The 19,179-nt window shown below is 38.3% G+C and overlaps 2 protein-coding genes across 2 annotated transcripts; one reads left to right on the top strand and one right to left on the bottom strand.

The window, feature by feature from the left end:
• Positions 1–728: 728 nt before the first annotated feature.
• Positions 729–1,986, bottom strand: LOC103719342 (chlorophyll a-b binding protein 13, chloroplastic-like). Its single transcript, XM_008808542.6, has 3 exons — positions 1,720–1,986; positions 1,448–1,609; positions 729–1,356 (listed from the first exon to the last, which is right to left on the bottom strand). The coding sequence occupies exons 1-3, from the start codon at positions 1,861–1,863 to the stop codon at positions 847–849; spliced, it is 816 nt and encodes a 271-aa protein (XP_008806764.2). The 5' UTR covers positions 1,864–1,986; the 3' UTR covers positions 729–846.
• Positions 1,987–12,234: 10,248 nt separating this feature from the next.
• On the top strand, positions 12,235–14,169 carry LOC103719349 (uncharacterized). Its single transcript, XM_088703944.2, has 3 exons — positions 12,235–13,431; positions 13,574–13,720; positions 13,789–14,169. The coding sequence occupies exons 1-3, from the start codon at positions 12,493–12,495 to the stop codon at positions 14,167–14,169; spliced, it is 1,467 nt and encodes a 488-aa protein (XP_088560070.1). The 5' UTR covers positions 12,235–12,492.
• Positions 14,170–19,179: the final 5,010 nt, after the last annotated feature.

Below are 19,179 nucleotides of genomic sequence, written 5' to 3'. Positions count from 1 at the left end.
AAAAACTCAAGGTATGACCTCTTTGCTTTTACCTTATGTCACTATCTGAATAAGAAATTATGAATCTCAAAACCTTTTGGTGATGAAAAGTCAATTTTTAAACCATGCCATGTTGGTTTGTCTTTTTTTTTTTTTGTAAGCAAAAAAGCATGCCACGTTACTGGTTAGAGGCATAAGAAATTGTTGTTTTATTTGGGAATTAATCTGATTACAATTTAAGAAGGATAGTGCTACTGTATTCTAACACTATCAGTGAAGATAATGTATTTAGCTCTAATCCTTCATAAAAAGCATCCGCATTAATTCTCTAACTGTGCTGCATGTCCTACGGACTCTGTTTGAACAGATGGCAAATCTGAAAGGGTGAGACAAGCTGGGCACTCAAATGTTGCCTTAAATTTTGAAGTTCATCTTGTTCCCTTTAAATTTCTTCTGTGCTTTGGTTATGATGGATGATCATGAAAACATGACAGGATTCTAAGAGCTATTATGGGATCGAGTTCAATGAGTGGAAGAATATCGTGGTTCAGGTACCCTTATTACATCACTTAAAATGATTGTTACAACACTTAAAATGTCAAGGTTTTTTTTCTTTTGTTGAGATTTATTTTTTCTTCATCTTGTCCTCTCAATGGATGAGAGAGGCGGGGTGTCGTCGACAGTCGCAATGGTAACGCAAGAAGGATGCTCAAACTATGAAAGGCATCAACAAACATTAGAAAGAGAGATCATCAGAAATCTTATGAATTGCCATCAACTGCTTGATTCCGATCGATGCAGTCTCAACATCGTACTTAGCCAAAGGTAATCTACAGCAGCTTCACGGATTCTTCCGGAATGCAAGATTTAAGAGCCTGGCACAAACTTGGTGGCGTAGACCCAGGCGTTGTTGGCGACAGGATTGTCGAGATGGTCCAAGAGGTTCTCGAGCGGGCCTTTCCCAGTGACGATCGCTTGAACGAAGAATCCGAACATGGAGAACATCGCCAGCCTCCCGTTCTTGATCTCCTTCACCTTCAGCTCGGCGAATGCGACGGGGTCGTCGGCGAGGCCGAGGGGGTCGAAGTAGGTGCCGCCGGGGTAGAGCTCATTGCCTTCCCCGACTCCGGGCAGGCCATTGATGCGGTAGCCCTCGACGAGGCCCATGAGGACTACTTGGAACGCCAAGACCGCCAGTATGCTCTGCGCGTGAACCAAGTTGGGATTGCCGAGGTAGTCGAGCCCGCCTTCGGTGAAGATCTGAGCTCCAGCTTTGAACCAGACCGGCTCCTTGAAATCCACCCTCACCCATTTCTCGAGGACTTCAGGGGTGATGCAGCCAAGCGCACCCAGCATCGCCCACCTGCCGTGGATCACCTGAAACAGCATTCATATAGCTCGGTTTATTTTCTCTGGTTCTCCAAGACGGCAGATTCGGTTCAATCTTGCACCGACGGTGCTGCAATACCTCGAGGGCTCGGTTCTTTGCGAAGGCTTCAGGGTCGGCGGACAGCCCAGCAGTGTCCCATCCGTAGTCGCCGGGGAATTCTCCGGTGAGGTAGGAGGGGGTTTGAGCCGAGAAGGGTCCCAAGTACTTGAGGCGGTCTGGCCCGTACCAAAGCTCATTCCCCTGGTTTAAGGATAATATCATAACACTGGTTCCTTAATTCCCGAGAAGAAGAAGAAAAAAATGGAGCATACGGAAAACAGATTGCCTGCGAAGCAAGATATGGTGCTTACCATGGTGAACTTTCCATTGCCCATGGAGACAGCATCTCTCAGAGGGTTGGAAGTTGAGGCCCGGGTTTGGCCGAGGAAAGGTGTCGGGCCGACGATGGTGGTGGTGCGAGCGGAGGCTGCCGTTAGCGTCGCCGCCATCTGCATGTATGGGTGTTCTCTTGGTTGCAGTAGCCGGTTTTGTGCTGGGATTCAGGAGATGATGGTGTTTGTAGTTCTCTCTGAGGTCGAGGGGAGCATGGAGTGGAAGGAGGGAACGGGGGGTATGTAGGGAAGGGAGAGAGGAAGGGGGTGGTGGGGAGCGTGAGGTGGAGATTTCTTGGAGTTGGTTTGGACCAATGGGAGGGCCACAAAGGATTTGGAGAATCACCAGCTCATATCCATTCTATCCGTCCGCGTGTTATCTTCTCCTGAGCCCAAACCGATGACTAGCTTTGTTCAATAATTTGGGTTTTGTTTACAGAGTCCATTACGAGAATGCTCTTTCGTCTCTTCTGTCTCTTGATTTGACGTCAGATGAATTTTTCAGTAATAATCTCAGAGCTGATGTCTAAGCTGGTCCCTATACTGTTTGGCTTGACGGAATGTGTGGGCATTTCATGAGTCGCTCAATTCTAGAAACTGTGGAATTTCTTTACCACTATGATTTGAGTTTAATTTGCAACAAAGATGTACAAGAGCCTAACCAACCAGATTGAAAATTCTAAAATGGAGCTAGGAATCAATTGAAGTTTGAACCAAGCTTAGTTCAAGCTTGACTTAAAGCTTGTTCAATTTCAATCATTGTCTATGCTTGATTTCAAACTTGGTTCAAATTTGAATTAATACTTTAAAATTTAAGTATTAAATAAACATCTAAACTTAGGCTTGTCTAAATTTATATATCTAAAGAAATTTATAAGATATATTTTGGAATCTAATCGAGCCGAGCCTAATTACTTGTGGAGACGGGAGAAGATCAATACAGGGAGGCCTCTGGCAGGCTAATTGGAATCTCTTTTGCAGATCAGAAAAAAATGGGGGGAAGTCTGGGAATTGAAAACTTATTCTCCTTCAGTGAAGCTCTCATTAGCAAATGGTAGTGGAGGTCTCTTCAGAACGGCTGTGTCTTAAGAAGGCCGTCATCCAATCAAACTACTGTCGAAGAAAAGATGGGGTTCCTCTGGTCTGGTTCTTCCCTTAGAAGGCTGGCTTCTCCCATGTGAAAAGACATTCTATAGGTCCAAGCTAAGTTCTTCTCTAGCATGGCTAACCAAGGCGACCACTCTTTTCTTGAACGATGTTTGGATTGGTGAGCACCCTCTCATGTTGCTTTCCCTAAGCTCTTTCGGCTTGGAGCCAATCCTAATAGTCTGATCAAGGAATATCAAAACTCTAAGCCTGATTTCCCCAGCATCTGGCACATGTTCAGGTATCTCTATAACTGAGAATGAGGAGGAGGAAGCAGCTGAAATGAGGAGTATTCTGCAGCACGTACATCTTTCAGAGGAAAACGACCTTATTTTTTTGGATATGGAACCGGCCTGGGTCTTTCAGCACAAAGAGTTTCCATGACTTCTTCCAGGAGAATGATAAGAGAGGGATCAAGAGAGGTCTCAAAGAATTAGAGATTCATAATGTATGGAAGCGGGCCTTGGCCTGCTTTCCCTCCTCTTTTCTCCTTTCCTTTTCCTTCTCTCTCTCTCTCTAATCATCTTACTCTTTAATAAAATTCTTTAGGCACCATGTGCCTACTGTTATCTCAAAAAAAAAAAAAAAAAAATGAAGGTTCGATAGAACTAAAGTTGAAGAGATCACAAGTCAATTGGGACGGTCTTCCAACATCAGCAAATACACATAATTATGGGGGTTATAAAAGACTCGAGATAAGTCGATATCAAGCTCCTAAAACGTTCTTTACTATAACAAATCTAATCTGTTTTTCTGCATCTGATGCAAACTGTTCACCTCGACAGAAGAAGAGCGCAGACTTATCTAATTCTTTCTAATTCTTTGCTCTGATGGAGGCGTAGAAGTTAGTTGATGCTGCATGCAAATTCTTCAGTTGTTTGGCCACCGGCAAACACCTCACTGAAGACTAGAGTGGTGGCATACGCCCAGAGCTGCTCTTACAGTCCTCCATCTCCTTGAGAGAATTCTAGTTTTCACTTCCTGTCTTGATACCATCTCTTATATATATATATATATATATATATATATGAGTGCTGCTCTACGTGATCCCTTATATATGCTCGCTGTCCTCCCCTGAAAGGGTTAGTTCATATTTTCCCCTCTTTGTTTCTATAGAAGAATTCATACTATACCAATCCAAGTTCAGAAATAAGATTACTCTATCAAACACCTTTGAATAATTTAAGCAAAGCCAAGGTGCAGGCTATATCTAAGCACTGAAATGCAAATAGAGAAGATAACTGTATATTATGAAAGAAAAGAATCTATCAGCTCTTTCTCTCTTTCGTGACAACTGCTCAATGTTAATAGAATAATGATGCCAGTTCAATATCTTATTATTTGAATTCATACCGCCAGGTTGACAGGCAGCAATACTACAACAACTTATGAATGCATAAGACTATTGATCTAATTTCTACATATTACTGCATGCATGATACAAGAATGGTCCTTCTCATTTATAATGTCTGGCTTCTACTTGCCTGCATCTAAGTCCATTCGTTGCTAGAGGGCTTTGCACTCAACTAATATTACATGTGTATGAACCCTTCACCAAAAAGAAATCAATGCAAATCCATGCGTACGTAAAATCATATTTCAACATGATTTAGAATGTGTATATGTATCATCATGTGTCCACCCCATATTTGTGATCCATTATATGCACATTTTAATGATGGGGAAAAATGTATGAGACAGACTTGCACCGATGTTTCTCTGCCAATGACTATAATTTTTTCATCGCAATGATAAGGGATAGCTCAATTGGTTTATGGGCATGAAAAAGGAACTTATTATCGTATGGGCTTGCAATTTCTTGTTCAAATTTGAAGCCCATACGAGGGTTCACTTCAGGTTGATAACTGATTGTGGAAAGCACGAGAATTATGAAATGAATTCAAAATTTGATATTTGAATGTTAGGGGTGTAGAGGTAGCCCCAAAAATGAAGGCTTGGTGGATGAAGGTGCATGAAGCTGATCTAGAAGGACAAGTTTTGATGGTTATGGTTTTACACATATTCTTTGATTTATACATGAATTCGATGTAGATATATATTTATACAAGTAAAAAATAATTAAAGGAAAAAATAACAATTATCTTGTAAACAATAAGAAATAGGGCACATAATTAGTTACATAGATCCAAATGATATATATCGCAAGAGCTAGAAATGTGTACGTGGATATAGATTTGAGCTTATTGACTATTTGATTTGATTGCAATTGATTCATAATTTGATTTGGTTTGCTAGCCTTTGGATATTGGATAATTGTTGGTTGCCATGGTAACTTAAATTCATGAAAGGCATATCTCAATTGGTTTACAAGACATGAAAAAAGAACTTATTATAGTAAAATCTTGCTATTTTCTTGGTCAAATTTGAAATTTGACAGCCTATATAAGGGACTTTAGGTTGATAGCTGGTCGCGAAAAGTATAAGGAGTATGGAATGGATTAAAAAATTGACATTTGAATGCCAGAGGTTTAGAGATAGCCCCAAAAGTGAAGACTTAGTGGATGAAGATGCATGAAGCTGATTTAGAAGGACAAGTTTTGATAGTTATGGTTATACACATATTGTATAATTTGTACATTAATTCGATGTATTAGATATTTATTAAAATAAAAAAATAATTAAAAGAAAAAGAAAATAACAATTATGCTGTAAAAAATAAGAAATAGGGCACATATATTGAAAGCGAATCGATAAAGCTAGTAGTGATAACATGCTGAAATTTAAAATTTTTTCAAATTTCAATGGCTGTACTTGTTTGGGTTGTCTACGTACCCCTTCACAAGGGGGATTAAGCCACACGTAGTTCTTTTTAATTTTTTGAAAATCGCAGCGGAAAAACTGAATTAAATATTTTAATTCTATCATGCATAAGAAATCAAATTTTAAAGTACCACTACAAGTATTCATGATCAAAATACCGGGATCGTTTAAACGATTATGCTAAAATTATTGTACAATTAATTTCAGATCTGAAATTAGATTATTAAGTTCTAAACTCAATTAATCTAACACCCAACTAATCTTCGAATGCCCATCGAATTGGCTCTGAAGATTACTCTGTGAAGAGCCCGAAAAGAGGTTTGACCTTCGGGGATTGAAACCTATAAGTGATACAACTTTGGATCTAGATTCATACCTTTATGAAATCTGAAAGTAATGTATCCGATGCTCGAGCTTCGTAGCCACACACTCGTCTGGCCTCTACGAGTAATCCATGCGAAGCTCCTGGAGTGATCCAATCCCACGGAAGTGCTAGCTTGTGCAGGATCGTCTTTTGCTGAACTTAGATCTTCCGAATGCTATCAACTTTTGATTCGCCTTCTTGGAAGAACTTGCAGGAATGTCTAGTAGGGATTGAAGAGAACTTAGATCTGATCTAAAGGCTCTTATCCAGGATCCCTAACACTAATGGCGTGAAGGACTTAAGGAGAAGGAAGAACTCGGTGAGATGGTAGGCTGAATTTCTCTCTTCTTTTTTTCATTATTTTTGGCGACACAAGGAGATCATCCTTTTATAGGCATGCCATCTGATCATTTGAATGCGAAATTCAAATAGAAATTTGGTTTTTTGTTGGCGCATGAAGGGGATGGTTGCAACAAGATAGATCTTATCTTGTTTGAATTCAAAATCCAAACAATAATTGGTTCATGCGGGTGAGATAAGATCAAAATGGATGGTGATGATCTTCCATCATCATCTACCCATTCTCCCACATGTGCCACGATCTAAATCCCTTCAGATTTCATTGAAAAACCACTTCTGGATCGAATCCCGCAAGTTCAGCCCGTCCGCGAGTTCCAGAATTTCCGGAAGGAGTCGATCTTCCCGTGCTCGAGTCGACTCCAAGTCGCCTCGAGTCGACTCCTTCCCCTTCGAGTCGACTCCAAATTCGATCCGAGTCGACCCCATAGCTTCGCAAGTCGACTCCGGCTGAGACGACAGAGATTTTTTTTTCCTTGATACGCCCAGCGAGTCGACCCTAATGAAACTCGAGTCGACCCCACCTGGGAAAACAGAAGAGATCGTCCTCTAGATTCTTTGAGAGAGTCGACCCCAGCCAGGCTTGAGTCGACCCCAGCTCGAGTCGACCCCTCTTTACTTTGAGTCGACCCCAATCAAGGTCAAAATCCTAATTGAACCCAAAATTGAATCCAATTCAATTTGGCTCATCTTTAGTCCATTTACTCAATCAAATTGAGTTTATTAGTAATCTAATTACTAATTAATCCTCCAATAATTACTTTAATTATTTTATAGGATAATTTGCCAATCGAATTGACCAAATTATCTCTGAATGATTCTCAATTATTCATCAGCTATCTTGATCAATCAGGAAATTTCTATGCGTGTGACCTCATAGGTTCGAACCTAAGCCGGTAGTACATGAACGACTTTCTGTACCAATCGATGTGGCCATCTAGCAATGGTACCCGACGTCCGGATAGGCCGAATATATGCGAAGTAAATATTCTGAAATTCCGAACTATGGTTACTATAAAATTCATCTCTTTGACTCCTAATGCTAGGATGACTTCAGAGTACTGTCAACTCTCTAATCAGTACATCCACTATGTGATCAACTTTAGAAATCTTGTGACTCATCACAAGGATTATCCTGGCCAAGATTTTGTTAAATTGAACACAAAGCATTATCTCCTGTTTTCAGAAGAGGTCAATCCCATCTTGACTCACACACCGATTTCGCAAATACTTGATTGCACCCAGTAACCTTCCATCCTAGAATTAGAAATTCTGGTAGTCTGGTACCAATATACAGTGAGTTTCTTGCTAGTCACTGTGGTGATCTCAGGTCTGAGGGATACTTATACTCATATCCACTCGGAACATCTCTTGACAGTAGAGCATTCCGAAGTTGGTCACGTTCAGTGAAATGTACTCCTACACTTCACCTATGTGACATATCAGTGTCTCCACACTTCTTGGTTAAGAGGACAACCAACGTATATATCTCACAACGACCTAATCTCGACAATGTTGTCATCCTATTAACAGCATATCATTTGGTTACGAATAGATTTAAGGGCTTGAAGATAAATCCTCCTTTATCATAAAATAAGTCCTAAGGACTTCATCATATAAGAGTTCATTTGAAGATGTACAATAAAATGATGAATAATGCCAAATAACATTTGATTAATTTGTCAATTCATTTACAAAATTCAATCATCAACACGCTGACGATTGACATTTAGGATACAATTTCCAACATATATAGTTAGTGATGCCAAATCAAGTGATGTAATATGCAACAACAAGAGGTGTGTGGATATTGATTTTAGCTTACTAGCTATTTGATTATAATTGATTCATAATTTAAGTTGGTTTTGTGGCCTTTGATATGTACGTACGTGTATGCTTAGACATACACATGCATGCATGCTTATTTTTAGTGAAAAATTGAGATGATATGAATTTGTCAGATTAATGTTGAATTGCTAAGAATCGGATTACACATATAGATTAATTTTAGAATTATGGCTTCACTCAATTTAAGTTGGAATATGTAAAGAACTTTGTTAGGTATTGGATTGGAATGCCTTGACTAAGTTTGAAACGAATGATTCAGACCTATTGCGAGTTTCATAATAAATGGACGACAATGAGAGAAAATGTGTATCAAGAGGAACAAAGCATTGAAAGCAGAGTATCTTTATTGGGAATATTTTAGATATCCATGTAATCTACTTGTCGGCTACTCCATTACTGCTGGTTGCTATTTATAAAATTTTGTTGGAGTATCTCTTTCCTTTTAGCATTTACAAATAAAAAAAGTGGCCAGCATGGCTTAACCAAATACATCTCCCCTTTTTTCTATATAATCTTCCCCTTTGCTTCTCCCCCATTTGTGTTAATTTGTCATCCTTCAAGAAAAGCGCATGTTTGATCGATTTGGTGAGATCTGAAAGAATTTTGCAGATAATACTCAATCAAAGGTATCCTAAGCTTTGATTTTAATTTTTTATCATAAAATCATTCTTCTTGATTGCTATATGATCTATTTTATGATAGTTTATTCATTTTATACACTTGAATTTTTTTCTTATTTTTGAGTGTTGTTTCCATTTTTATTTTTTGTAGATTTTATCTGTTCTAGTACTATTGTTTTATTTCGTAAGGCTTTGTTGATATTAGAATGCACTCTTTGTATCTTCACACTAAGGATATACACTTTAATCCACAGCAAAGAGAAAATTTTTTTTCTTAATATATTAATCGTTGGTTCATTTACTTTTCTTAAATACTTATTTATGTGAAATCACTACTTTGATTGGTGCTAGAATTTGTATATACTTACACTTTTGCATATCTAGATGTTATATTTCTTTGTGGAAACCAATTGAGAGTTTGAGTGGGGATCAATTCAGGCAAAAGGGAAAAAAATGAAGAAAAAGATGCATAGAAGAAGTAGTGATGCACGATATAAAAGGATAGAATTTTTACCAAAGGCTTGTATCATTATATTTAGCAAAAAAAAAAGGCTTGTATCATTACTGAGAAAAAGAGAGAAAAAAAAGTTATCAAATGAGAATCTTCTTTTACATCACTTTGTAATGGGAAGCAAGTTTATGAAAAGAAAAAAATGAAAATAAAAGGATATAATTTTCTGCAAGAGGATTGAAATCTTTTCCACATAGGTAGTGATTTTGAGAGAGTAGGAAAGGCAAATGGGTTAGGTTAATTCAATTATATCGCAGCCACTTTACCTCCAAATTTTCTTTTGTTATTGTTTCAGTCTTCATTTTCTCATCAAACAGATGATACAAAATATGCAAACTAGTATGCATCCCTCCTCCATCCGGAGGATGTTCTAGTTTCAAACATCTTAATATTTTTTTTCCAACTGTTGGACCTGAATAGTCTCTAGTCATTTCTTTGAAATAATCATCGGTGCCCCCAAAAAATATTTTCAAGAGAGAGAAAAAAAATCTAATTTAGAATTTATTATTTCTCAAAAAAAGAAAATAAAACTGATTATAAAATTTGTAAATTAGTTTTTTTGGTATTTTAGAAGTCAAAAGAGGCAAGCTTAAGGGGTAAGGCGTAGACTATACTTTCATTTACTTGTATTTAATATACGGGCATTCAGAATTTAACTATTAAGGAAATAACCGTTTGCATGAATGAAAACTTTGTTATCATCTTTGTCAATCTGTACAAAAATAAGAAATAATTTATGGTCCTTAGGATATTTGAATTTTCCCTGCATTGTAATATAATGTTTATATGCAAAATTGGAAAAATTCAGAAGACAAATTAGTCTGAATATTTCTGTTTTAACTTGTAGACATCAGTTTATTGTTCAAAGATGGATCCACTCAGAGATTTCTTTTCAGATTTCAAGTTTTCAATCATTGAGTTCCAATCGATAAATCTTCGAAATTCCATGGCAGCTTCCTTATGTAGATTTGGCAGCAAAAGTTGAAAAGGAATTGTTCTAACTGAAAATAAAGAACATTTAAGAGCAGATATTATGTCACGAAAGCCTTTTCTATTGGTTAGTCGTTTTCAGCTTGAGGTCCGTTAACTTGATCATAATCCCTTGCTCCACCTCCATGTAAACTTGTAGTGGTGAAATGCCATACAGCAGTGGCTCTAATACGCATGCAAAGTTTGAAGAGCAGATTGTCTCCTTGCAATGGTCATTGGTCATTAACAATGCATATGTTGTACTTCCCAACTTGCTTTTTCTTCAGAAAAAATATTCTGAGCTGGCTTCTCAGGTGCAGATGCTCAAACCCTTCACTCATCTTCTCATATAATCATACTATTCATCAGGCCACTCTCCATCCTTTTGTTTTGATTAGACAATCACCACTATACATCAAAAAACAGATACTTTATGTGGTGTGGTGGTGCAATGAGGTGCGTCTCGTTGCTTGGTAAGTGCATCCCAGGCAAAGTTCACACTAGTCTCTGCTCTTGAAAAGATAGGGAGGGATGCTACGCATACATGCATGCCATGAAAGTTCTTAGTACCATTGAACTATGGGATTAAAACTTTTACGGTCTAAAATGTAAGGGCCAAAAGGATATTCGGACAATTTAGAATAAGGTAAAAATTTGGAGACAAGGACCTTGGAACTCACAGAGGGATAAGATATGGTGAAAACTGGCTGTAAAGAGCGATTAAACATTGATGAATCAACCTTTAATTAGTATTAGCAAACCAAAACCTACGATTTTGATCCCTTAATCTTCAAGAGCTTACTCTATTCACCTATTTATTAATTAGTGCAAAAACAGACAAAAAAATAGAGCATCACCCATATTTAGAATATCTCGTGATAGTTTTAGATAAAAAAATTACCAAAATCCTTAATTCAGAGTTTTCCATAGAAACAATATAAAGTTTATACTTTTGGTTTCAGACCAGGAAATTGGCAATTTCTAGTTTCACTTAAGTCACAAAATTGCAAACGTCTCATATGCTAGTTTGCTTTTTTGTTTGTTTTATTTTTTTATTTTTTGACTGTATCATATGAATGCTTACTTGACTAACATTTTTTAGCTTATGGGATTTATTGCTTGTGCTTCTTTTATTGCGCAAACAAGGTTTCATCGATGTTCTAGTAATATTTTTCTCGGACGTGAAAATAGGCAAGGCTTCAAGGCACCTTTTGCCGTGTGCTGCCTCATTTGATACAATTTTGTTATGTTAAAATTTTTAGTTTGCTCTGTTCAATGGTCTGTTTCACCCATTTATTTTTAACACTTAATTGGTGTTTTGAAAGCTACATTTGAGGCATCTCCTCCATGTAATAATGCCTGCTTATCAGCTATAGATCCCAAAGAATGTGCTTAAGCACAGGACTTTGGAACTCCGAGTCTCCTGATTGATAATATTCCTTTCCTAGTTCCAGATCCGAATGACATACATTTCTTAGTTTAAAACCATTTAAATAAATCTTTAACATCAATCTACTGTCTGGATATGAGTATTAAAGATAAAATAAATGGCTAGCTATGTTTTGTTCTTTTTTTCCTATGTCAATCATCTGTACAGGTAAGCATGTAAACTCCATGACATATTATTTTTCTTTTAGGTGAAAAATTCTTGGTACATTCACTATCCAAAAGCTTCTTTCTTAGTTCTCCCCTTTGAGGATTTGTCTTGTTTTCCTCAACTTACCTCAGTCATTGCTCTGTACATATATGATGATGAATGACTTTCACAGCCACCACGTAATGTGAGTGCTATGATCATTCACAACATGATGAAACATAGCTCGCTTTATGCTAATTTCATTCCCATAACTTGCGTGTGATCAACTAAGCGTGCCTGGCCTGTTCCTGGCCTCCCTGATAACAGATGCTGAAAAATTATTCTCCACTCACCAACCGGATCTCACGATTCGAAGCCAACTCAAGTGTTTGCAGTGCTTAAAAGGAATCAGTCTTCATGTTTTTGACCTTGATTCCATTCTGTAAAATTAATGTGTGTTCTATTCTATTAGTTTGTTTCATTTTTATTCTCAAAAAGAAAAAAAAAAGAGTTTCCTGCTTGCCTTTTGACTGACTTGGAGGGACATCAACAGCCCCCCTATAGACATCGCTTTGAAATCATGGCCAGAGATGGATGCATAAGGAGGGACTGCCCTCGAGACAGATTGACGGAGCTCCCAGACTCGCTTCGGCTGCAGATCCTCGGCCTGCTGCCCCGGAAGGATGCAATCAAGACCGGCGTGCTGTCGACCCAATGGAAGGGTCTATGGAAGCAGCGATTTGCGTACTCCACAGAGCTTTTACATGATAGGGTCTACAAGGATGCAGAAGATCAGCAAGAGTTCATTATTGAGATAGAAAAAGCTATGCAGCAGTACCAGAACAGAAGGATTGAAGTATTCAGACTCAACTTCTATCCGGACAAGTCCTATGAAAATACCATGAAGGAGTGGATAGCACAGGCCCTTTCACGTGGTGCAGAAGAACTCCACCTCGACTTCTCTCAAGGATTGACATCAGGTAATCCTGATGGAAGACTCAAGCCCAGAAGGAAGAAGCCGTTGCTCAATGACACATTGTTCAGGGGCAACTCGCTCATTGTATTGAGCCTGAAGTACTGCAGAATATACAAATGGTTTAAATTTACGCACTTGGGTTCTCTCGAGGCGCTGCACCTTCATGGGCTCAACATCACCGACTTTTCATTAGCGAACTTGATCACCAATTGCCCGTTGCTGAAAAAGTTGGAGCTATGCGAGTGCCTGACGCTGCAATGGATCAGAGTTTCAGGCCCAAACCTGCGACTTAAGAACCTCCATGTAGTTCACTGTGGGCAAGTCAATGCCATAGAGATATCAGCTCCAAATCTTCAGATGTTCCATCTAGTTGGCAGATTTCCAAGAATATTACTTTTATTTGATGTCTCCTCCTTGAACAACGTTTACATCAGCTCCTACCACCATGACTATTGGGATCACCGGTACCGGCAGACTTGGGCAAGGATGTTCAGGGATTTTGAACATGTTGAGGCTCTAACTCTGCGTAGCAGAGGGATTCAGGTATGATCCTACCCACATTCTTTAATTTCCATGAAGAATCTGATGGTAATTAGTCTGACTGCATGCAGTACTTTTTTTTTTGGATATCATCTTACCATATATAATATACCTTGACATCTTGTTCCTGCCATGCTTCCTTCAGTATGTATTTGGTCCTTCAAGGCCTGCAGTTGCTTCCCGACTACATAACCAAGAGCTATGCAGGCAGATTGCTGGAGATATATTGTCAGAAGTTTACAAAATTTTGACGCGGTGGGGTTTCCCTCGCCTGGAGCATTTATTTATCGAGGTAGGTCTGCGTACAGCTAGGGACCAACTTTTTATTTTCTCCTGCATGCATGTACTTGATTTATCGAACTAAATCTCTATCTTGATATGATGGACTTGCAGTTCCCGGACGCTTTGGAGGATCCAGCTATGAAGTACGTTTTAGAGAGAACGCAGCAGTGGCCTCCTGAGCTCGATTTCAAGCAGCTGAGGACGCTGTACATGTTCAACTTTGAAGCGCGCGCACATCATGTGAGGCTTTTAGAACATTTCTTATGCCGAGCAGCTGCCCTTGAGCGTGTCTTCTTGCTGGTTCCCCCACATTTTGACATCAATCTCAACAACAACAGCTGCATGGATATTCTTCGTTACGGGCTTTTAGACAGACCGAAGGCATCACCAAATTGTCAGATATTCTTCCTCCATCCTGCACAGAACGGTCATGCTCCTTGCCCAAGAGAGACTGCTTAGGAGTTTTCCTCTTCTTTGCCTCTTTTTAAAAGAGAGAGGGAGAACTATTTATACTGTTAAGGATGTATGAATGACGAGTTAAACTATGTAGTGTTCTCTAAAGTGTAAACTCTCCTGCTTGTGTTCTGTAGAGGAGATCATGAGGAAGTGGTTTTTAAGTTTCTGCATCTGAATAGTGTTCGGTAAGATTGCAGCCTTGCAGGATATGTGAAGAAAAAAACTGACTGAATTATTATCCCATAGTCCAATGGTGTCTCTCTCTGGCTTGAAGACTATCACTTGATACATCTTTCCTGCTTTATTCGATGGCTTTTGTTCATGTTAAAGCCACGGTATTGTCTGTTTCCAGTAGAATGAGTACCAAGCAGACCTTTTTGACTCCATGCTGTAATGGAGAATATGGTTTTATGCTCTCTGCAGCTTCCGTTGCTACAAAATCTTATTAGTTTATTTGTCCTCTATCATGAGCGAAATCAGCACTTATTTATAGTTACAAAGGTTATCTAGTCTCGAAATTTTTTTAAAAGGATAAGAAATCAAGGATAACTTTCACGCTATTGTCTGTTTGAAAGTTTGGTAACAGTTGAGTTGGTTCATTACCAAACAATAGTTCAGTAGTCGTCCGGCACTTCGAAGATTTTTTATGGACATCTATAGAAGATATTTCCTCTCTTTTGTACGTTTTGTTTTCTCGTAATTTGGCAGAATATACTCAAGTTAGAGCTATATAAATTGATGTATTTACCAAAAAAAAAAAATCAATTGGTCACTTGAAAAAACCGCGTGACAGGCGGAAATACTCACCACTATACTACAACGACTCTGAGTGCTTCAAAGAAAAACCTGAAAACCTATAAAAGAACACTCAAAGGGCATTCCCGATCAGAGAGATAAAAAGATGTTGCTTTTTCCCCAAAACGCACGGCTTATAACAAGACGCACCAGCTTTAACCTGAACTTCCAAAAGGACCAGTAGAATCATCCTGCATCAACCATTTGTCACTAGATTCACGATAGGGAAAGAGTAATTTAACTAGATAAACAATTAAAACTTAGAAAAGATAAAAAGCATGAGATATTTTAAAATAAAAAAAGAATAAATTTAATATATCAATATATTTATACCTTTATTTTTTGATAGAAAGTGTCCATAGGTAATGGGCTACGCAACATAGAGTAGCCTTTCTCCAAATACCTCCAACTTCCTAAACCATAGTGAGGGTAGAATTTATTCTAGATCATCTGGTGCAGCTGCCAAAAACATTACTAACTTGGTAAGCTGATATCTTCAAGTGCTTATGTTTTCGTTCATCTCAAGTATGCAAGCAATAATAATAATAATATTTTTTATATTAGGGCCATCACCTATGGACGACATTATTAATATGTAACCCATGAAAATTTTTAATTCTTCATGGCTTCATTAAATCTAACAACTATTCTTCATTATTATTTAACAAATAGCATTTTGCACGTACACTGCAAAGAAAATAAGTAGCAAATATTACCCAGTTCGAGACACTATGAAAGATGCTTATCTTAGAGCACAATTCATTTTGCTCGTGTACATAGTTGACAACAATCTATTCTTAGGATACGATGAAGTGCCGCATGTTCTTCTTGAAGTATGCTCTAATAAAAGAGAATTAAAATTGAAATCAAACCAAACAAATCCAAATGCATCAGCAACATAGATTGATAAAATCATTCTGATTTTTTTTAATCAAGACTTAGTTCCTTCTTCTCAAATGCTCAAAAGATGTACTTGAGTTCATCCGCTTTAGTACTCAATTTACTCTTTCAATTCTCATCTCTTTACTCACTTATATTGTTCAAATAGATGGAAACGACGATCCCTTTCATTTTTTATAGATATAAAGGGATGAGTATGAATCGGTGTTTTAGTCTCTTTCTTTGAATTGGATACATTCTTTTACTACGTTAGCTATTCAATTATCAAAGGTTGTGATCTTTAGAATCATCATCAAATCTAATGCATTAAGAGGCATCTCTTTATAAAAAATAATTACTTATGAGAATCTCATGAGGCATTAAAATGTTAAACTATTTAATTAATAAACCAACAGAAAACTGGCAAGGCTTTAATGAAAGGAAGAAAGGCTTTCAATCTTTAAAGCAATCATCTTTATACGAATTAAATGGAAAGGAGAGAAAAAACTTGACCCTCTCCAAAATTCAGAAAATCATAGAAAATTGATTTTTCCTAATTATTTTTGGAAGTTATGTAAAAAAAAAAAATTGCCCATATTTTTATCCAGTCAAAAAAAGAAAGATCAATTATGTGGTCCCTTGGGTCTCTTCTTTCAGGCCTATCAGCCTTTCAATCGTATTATTTTGGGGTTCAAGATGGTATTAGGGTTGAAAATCAACTTTGCCGAAAGCTTCATTGTGTAAATTAATGTCACCTTTCTAATGCTCTCTCTTGCTGATTTAAAGAACTGTTACCTGGGGTCTTTTCTGTACTTGAGATTCAGTACTTTGAGGTCCTCTGGTTTTGGGCTTGTATCCTTGACGATATCAATGCAACTTATAGTATCTGTCCTTTGTATGCCCCATCATACCACGGTGACTGCACATGGGGTGATCCTTTTTTTGAAAATGGCCAACTCCTGATTTAGTAGCAGATCTGCTCAAGAATGCTATATTATTCACATTCGGATTAGCATCAGAAGTGACCTCCCTTTGTTTCTCTTCTTGTAATACTAATGAAAAAACTTTATTTATTGGGGGAAGAGGATCGATCAAGAGGATCTGACCTCGTATGTGTGAGTAAGTGTCACTTAACCCTATCAAAAATTGCATGGTACACTCTTGATTTTGATATTCTATTAACTGTTTCATTGCACCACAAGAGTAGATAGGATTTGGCCTATAATTCCATAATTCCTCCCATAGACCCTTGAGTTTAGTGAACTAGGAACTACCACTGGATTGATTCTGTGACAAAGAAGCAATGGACTTTTGAATTTGAAATATTCTAGGCCCGTTACCTTGTGAAAATCTTTCTCGTAGATCATTCCAAACATCTCTAGCTGAGTTGATATAAAGAACACTCTTAGTTAGCTCTTTTGACAATGAATTAAGAATCCAAGAAGTCACCATATCATTACATCTAATCCATACTGAAAGCAATGGGTCGGATGGTTCTGGTTTGGGAAGTGATCCATCAACAAAAGCTATCTTGTTCTTTGCACTTGGTGCCATTTCCATCGATCTACACCAACTTGGATAGTTTTCCCCACTAAGTATTTGTGAAACTAGGGTAGTACCTGGATTGTCTCCATGATGCAGGAAATATGGGCTTGATTGATCATCGGTAGAAGAAGAAAGGGAAGAAGAATGCTGTGAATGAGACACTGCATTGGCCATGGAGACTTGCTTTGATACCATGACAAAAGACTGAAACTTTGAACAGAGAGGGGAGAAGAATAGATGGAGGAGGACTAACTTTATTTCTTACCGAAAGTTCACTTATTACATCATGAATACATCTATTTATAAGTAAGTCTGAAACTAACTTAACTAGTACAACTGGATTCAACTGAATTCAGTAATCAGTTCAACTGATTAACTGAATTTAGTTAGTAGTTAAGCTTCCTTCTTAGCTCCATCTCTTCACACCAATCCTCATTAGCATGTGAGTCAGCGTATCGATGGCGTATCAGTCAGCATATCAGTGAAATTAGTAAAGCTTTGGTGGAGTTTTATCTCAGTCCAGGTTGAGTTCAGCAGCTGTATCAGAGGCGTATCAGCAGCTGTGTTTCAAGAGTTCACGTATCTGGGGCCGCCATTGATTGTTAGGAGCCTGCGGAGACAAGACTTGATACCATCGTTGGGGATGACGGGGAAGAGGTTTAATTCTTGCAAAAGGGATATGTTTATCCCTTGATTGATGACTGTTTGACTGTGATCAATACATTGGTAATAGCTTTGCCGTCTTACTACATGGCAGCCTTCAAGCTCCTACATATTGGGGGTTAGTGACACGATGGATAGACGCAGTAAGGCTTTTCTTTGGAAGGGCAAGGATTCAGTAAGTCGTTTCTTCCACTGCCTCGTCAACTGGAACAATGTCTACGAGGAAAAATTGGAGAGGGGACTAGGGGCTTGAAAAAGCGTCCAGAACTTATTCTGGTGAGACGCTGGCTGGAACAAGGTTATTGGAGCTTCCTGCTATACAAACTAGGTCCTTACATGCGTAAGAACCTGATGCGTTTCTCCACAACTTGGAGGGATGTGTGCAAGCCACCAAGTGCTTCCTGGAATTGCTGCAGTTTCCAGCCAGGTAAGGAAGAAAGGAAGGAGCCCAGGGCGAGCGATCTTCCCTGTGCATATATGGATCCTCTCTTATATGCTTGATCTCTTGAACCTAATCTTCCAGTAGCAGCCCATTGGAACAGGAGAATCAGATTGGCATCTTGAGCTGATGAGGCTGCCCTCTACTGATTACCCTCATCGGAAAATCTCTAAAGATAACTACTACTCCCAAGACACTTCTTCCAAGCCAATGCGGCACAGAGAAGGCACAACTCACACACGACGCTTGCGCTCATTGGAGACCCATCTTACCGCATAATCAAAGAATGAAGAGTACGAGGCACTGAAAAGGTTATATATTATTTTGTAAGGAGAATTATACTGAAACTAAGTTCACCGGTATCAGAGCACATTATTTTCTGATTTTTTTTTTTTCTTCCAGACGAAATATTAGAACAGAGCAACAATTTCACCTGATCTCTGGGTTGGCAAATTTATCAACAGAATAACTACACCAACTGGTTGTATATCTTATTACCATATCCTATTCGTTACCTCCTTCCCATCGCTTCCTTCCAACACCTCACCCCAGATCCTCCTGATCCTCTTTTCTCATCATCATTTCCATCGGAGTCCCCCCCTATCCAAGCCACCGCATCCGAAAAGATCCATGCTACCTTCATCTTCTGCCCTCTTTTTACAAAAATTCACTCATATTAATTGAAAGGCAAC

The sequence above is a fragment of the Phoenix dactylifera genome, chromosome 1 (genome assembly GCF_051530095.1).
Source record: "Phoenix dactylifera cultivar Ajwa chromosome 1, Ajwa_hap1_PhDact_Kaust_v1.1, whole genome shotgun sequence".
In the NCBI taxonomy this organism is placed as follows: domain Eukaryota; kingdom Viridiplantae; phylum Streptophyta; class Magnoliopsida; order Arecales; family Arecaceae; genus Phoenix; species Phoenix dactylifera.
Note: the sequence above shows the minus strand (reverse complement) of the source record. Positions and strands in the feature narration are given on the sequence as shown.

Bases quoted from the DNA above. Each gene is read 5' to 3' on its own strand.
- LOC103719349 (XM_088703944.2), top strand. From the start codon at position 12,493: ATGGCCAGAGATGGATGCATAAGGAGGGACTGCCCTCGAGACAGATTG. The intron at 13,432-13,573 runs GTATGATCCTAC...TGCTTCCTTCAG, and splicing joins TGCGTAGCAGAGGGATTCAG to TATGTATTTGGTCCTTCAAG. The intron at 13,721-13,788 runs GTAGGTCTGCGT...TGATTTATCGAA, and splicing joins TGGAGCATTTATTTATCGAG to CTAAATCTCTATCTTGATAT.
- LOC103719342 (XM_008808542.6), bottom strand. From the start codon at position 1,863: ATGCAGATGGCGGCGACGCTAACGGCAGCCTCCGCTCGCACCACCACC. The intron at 1,610-1,719 runs GTAAGCACCATA...TCCTTAAACCAG, and splicing joins GCAATGGAAAGTTCACCATG to GGGAATGAGCTTTGGTACGG. The intron at 1,357-1,447 runs GTATTGCAGCAC...ATGCTGTTTCAG, and splicing joins CAAAGAACCGAGCCCTCGAG to GTGATCCACGGCAGGTGGGC.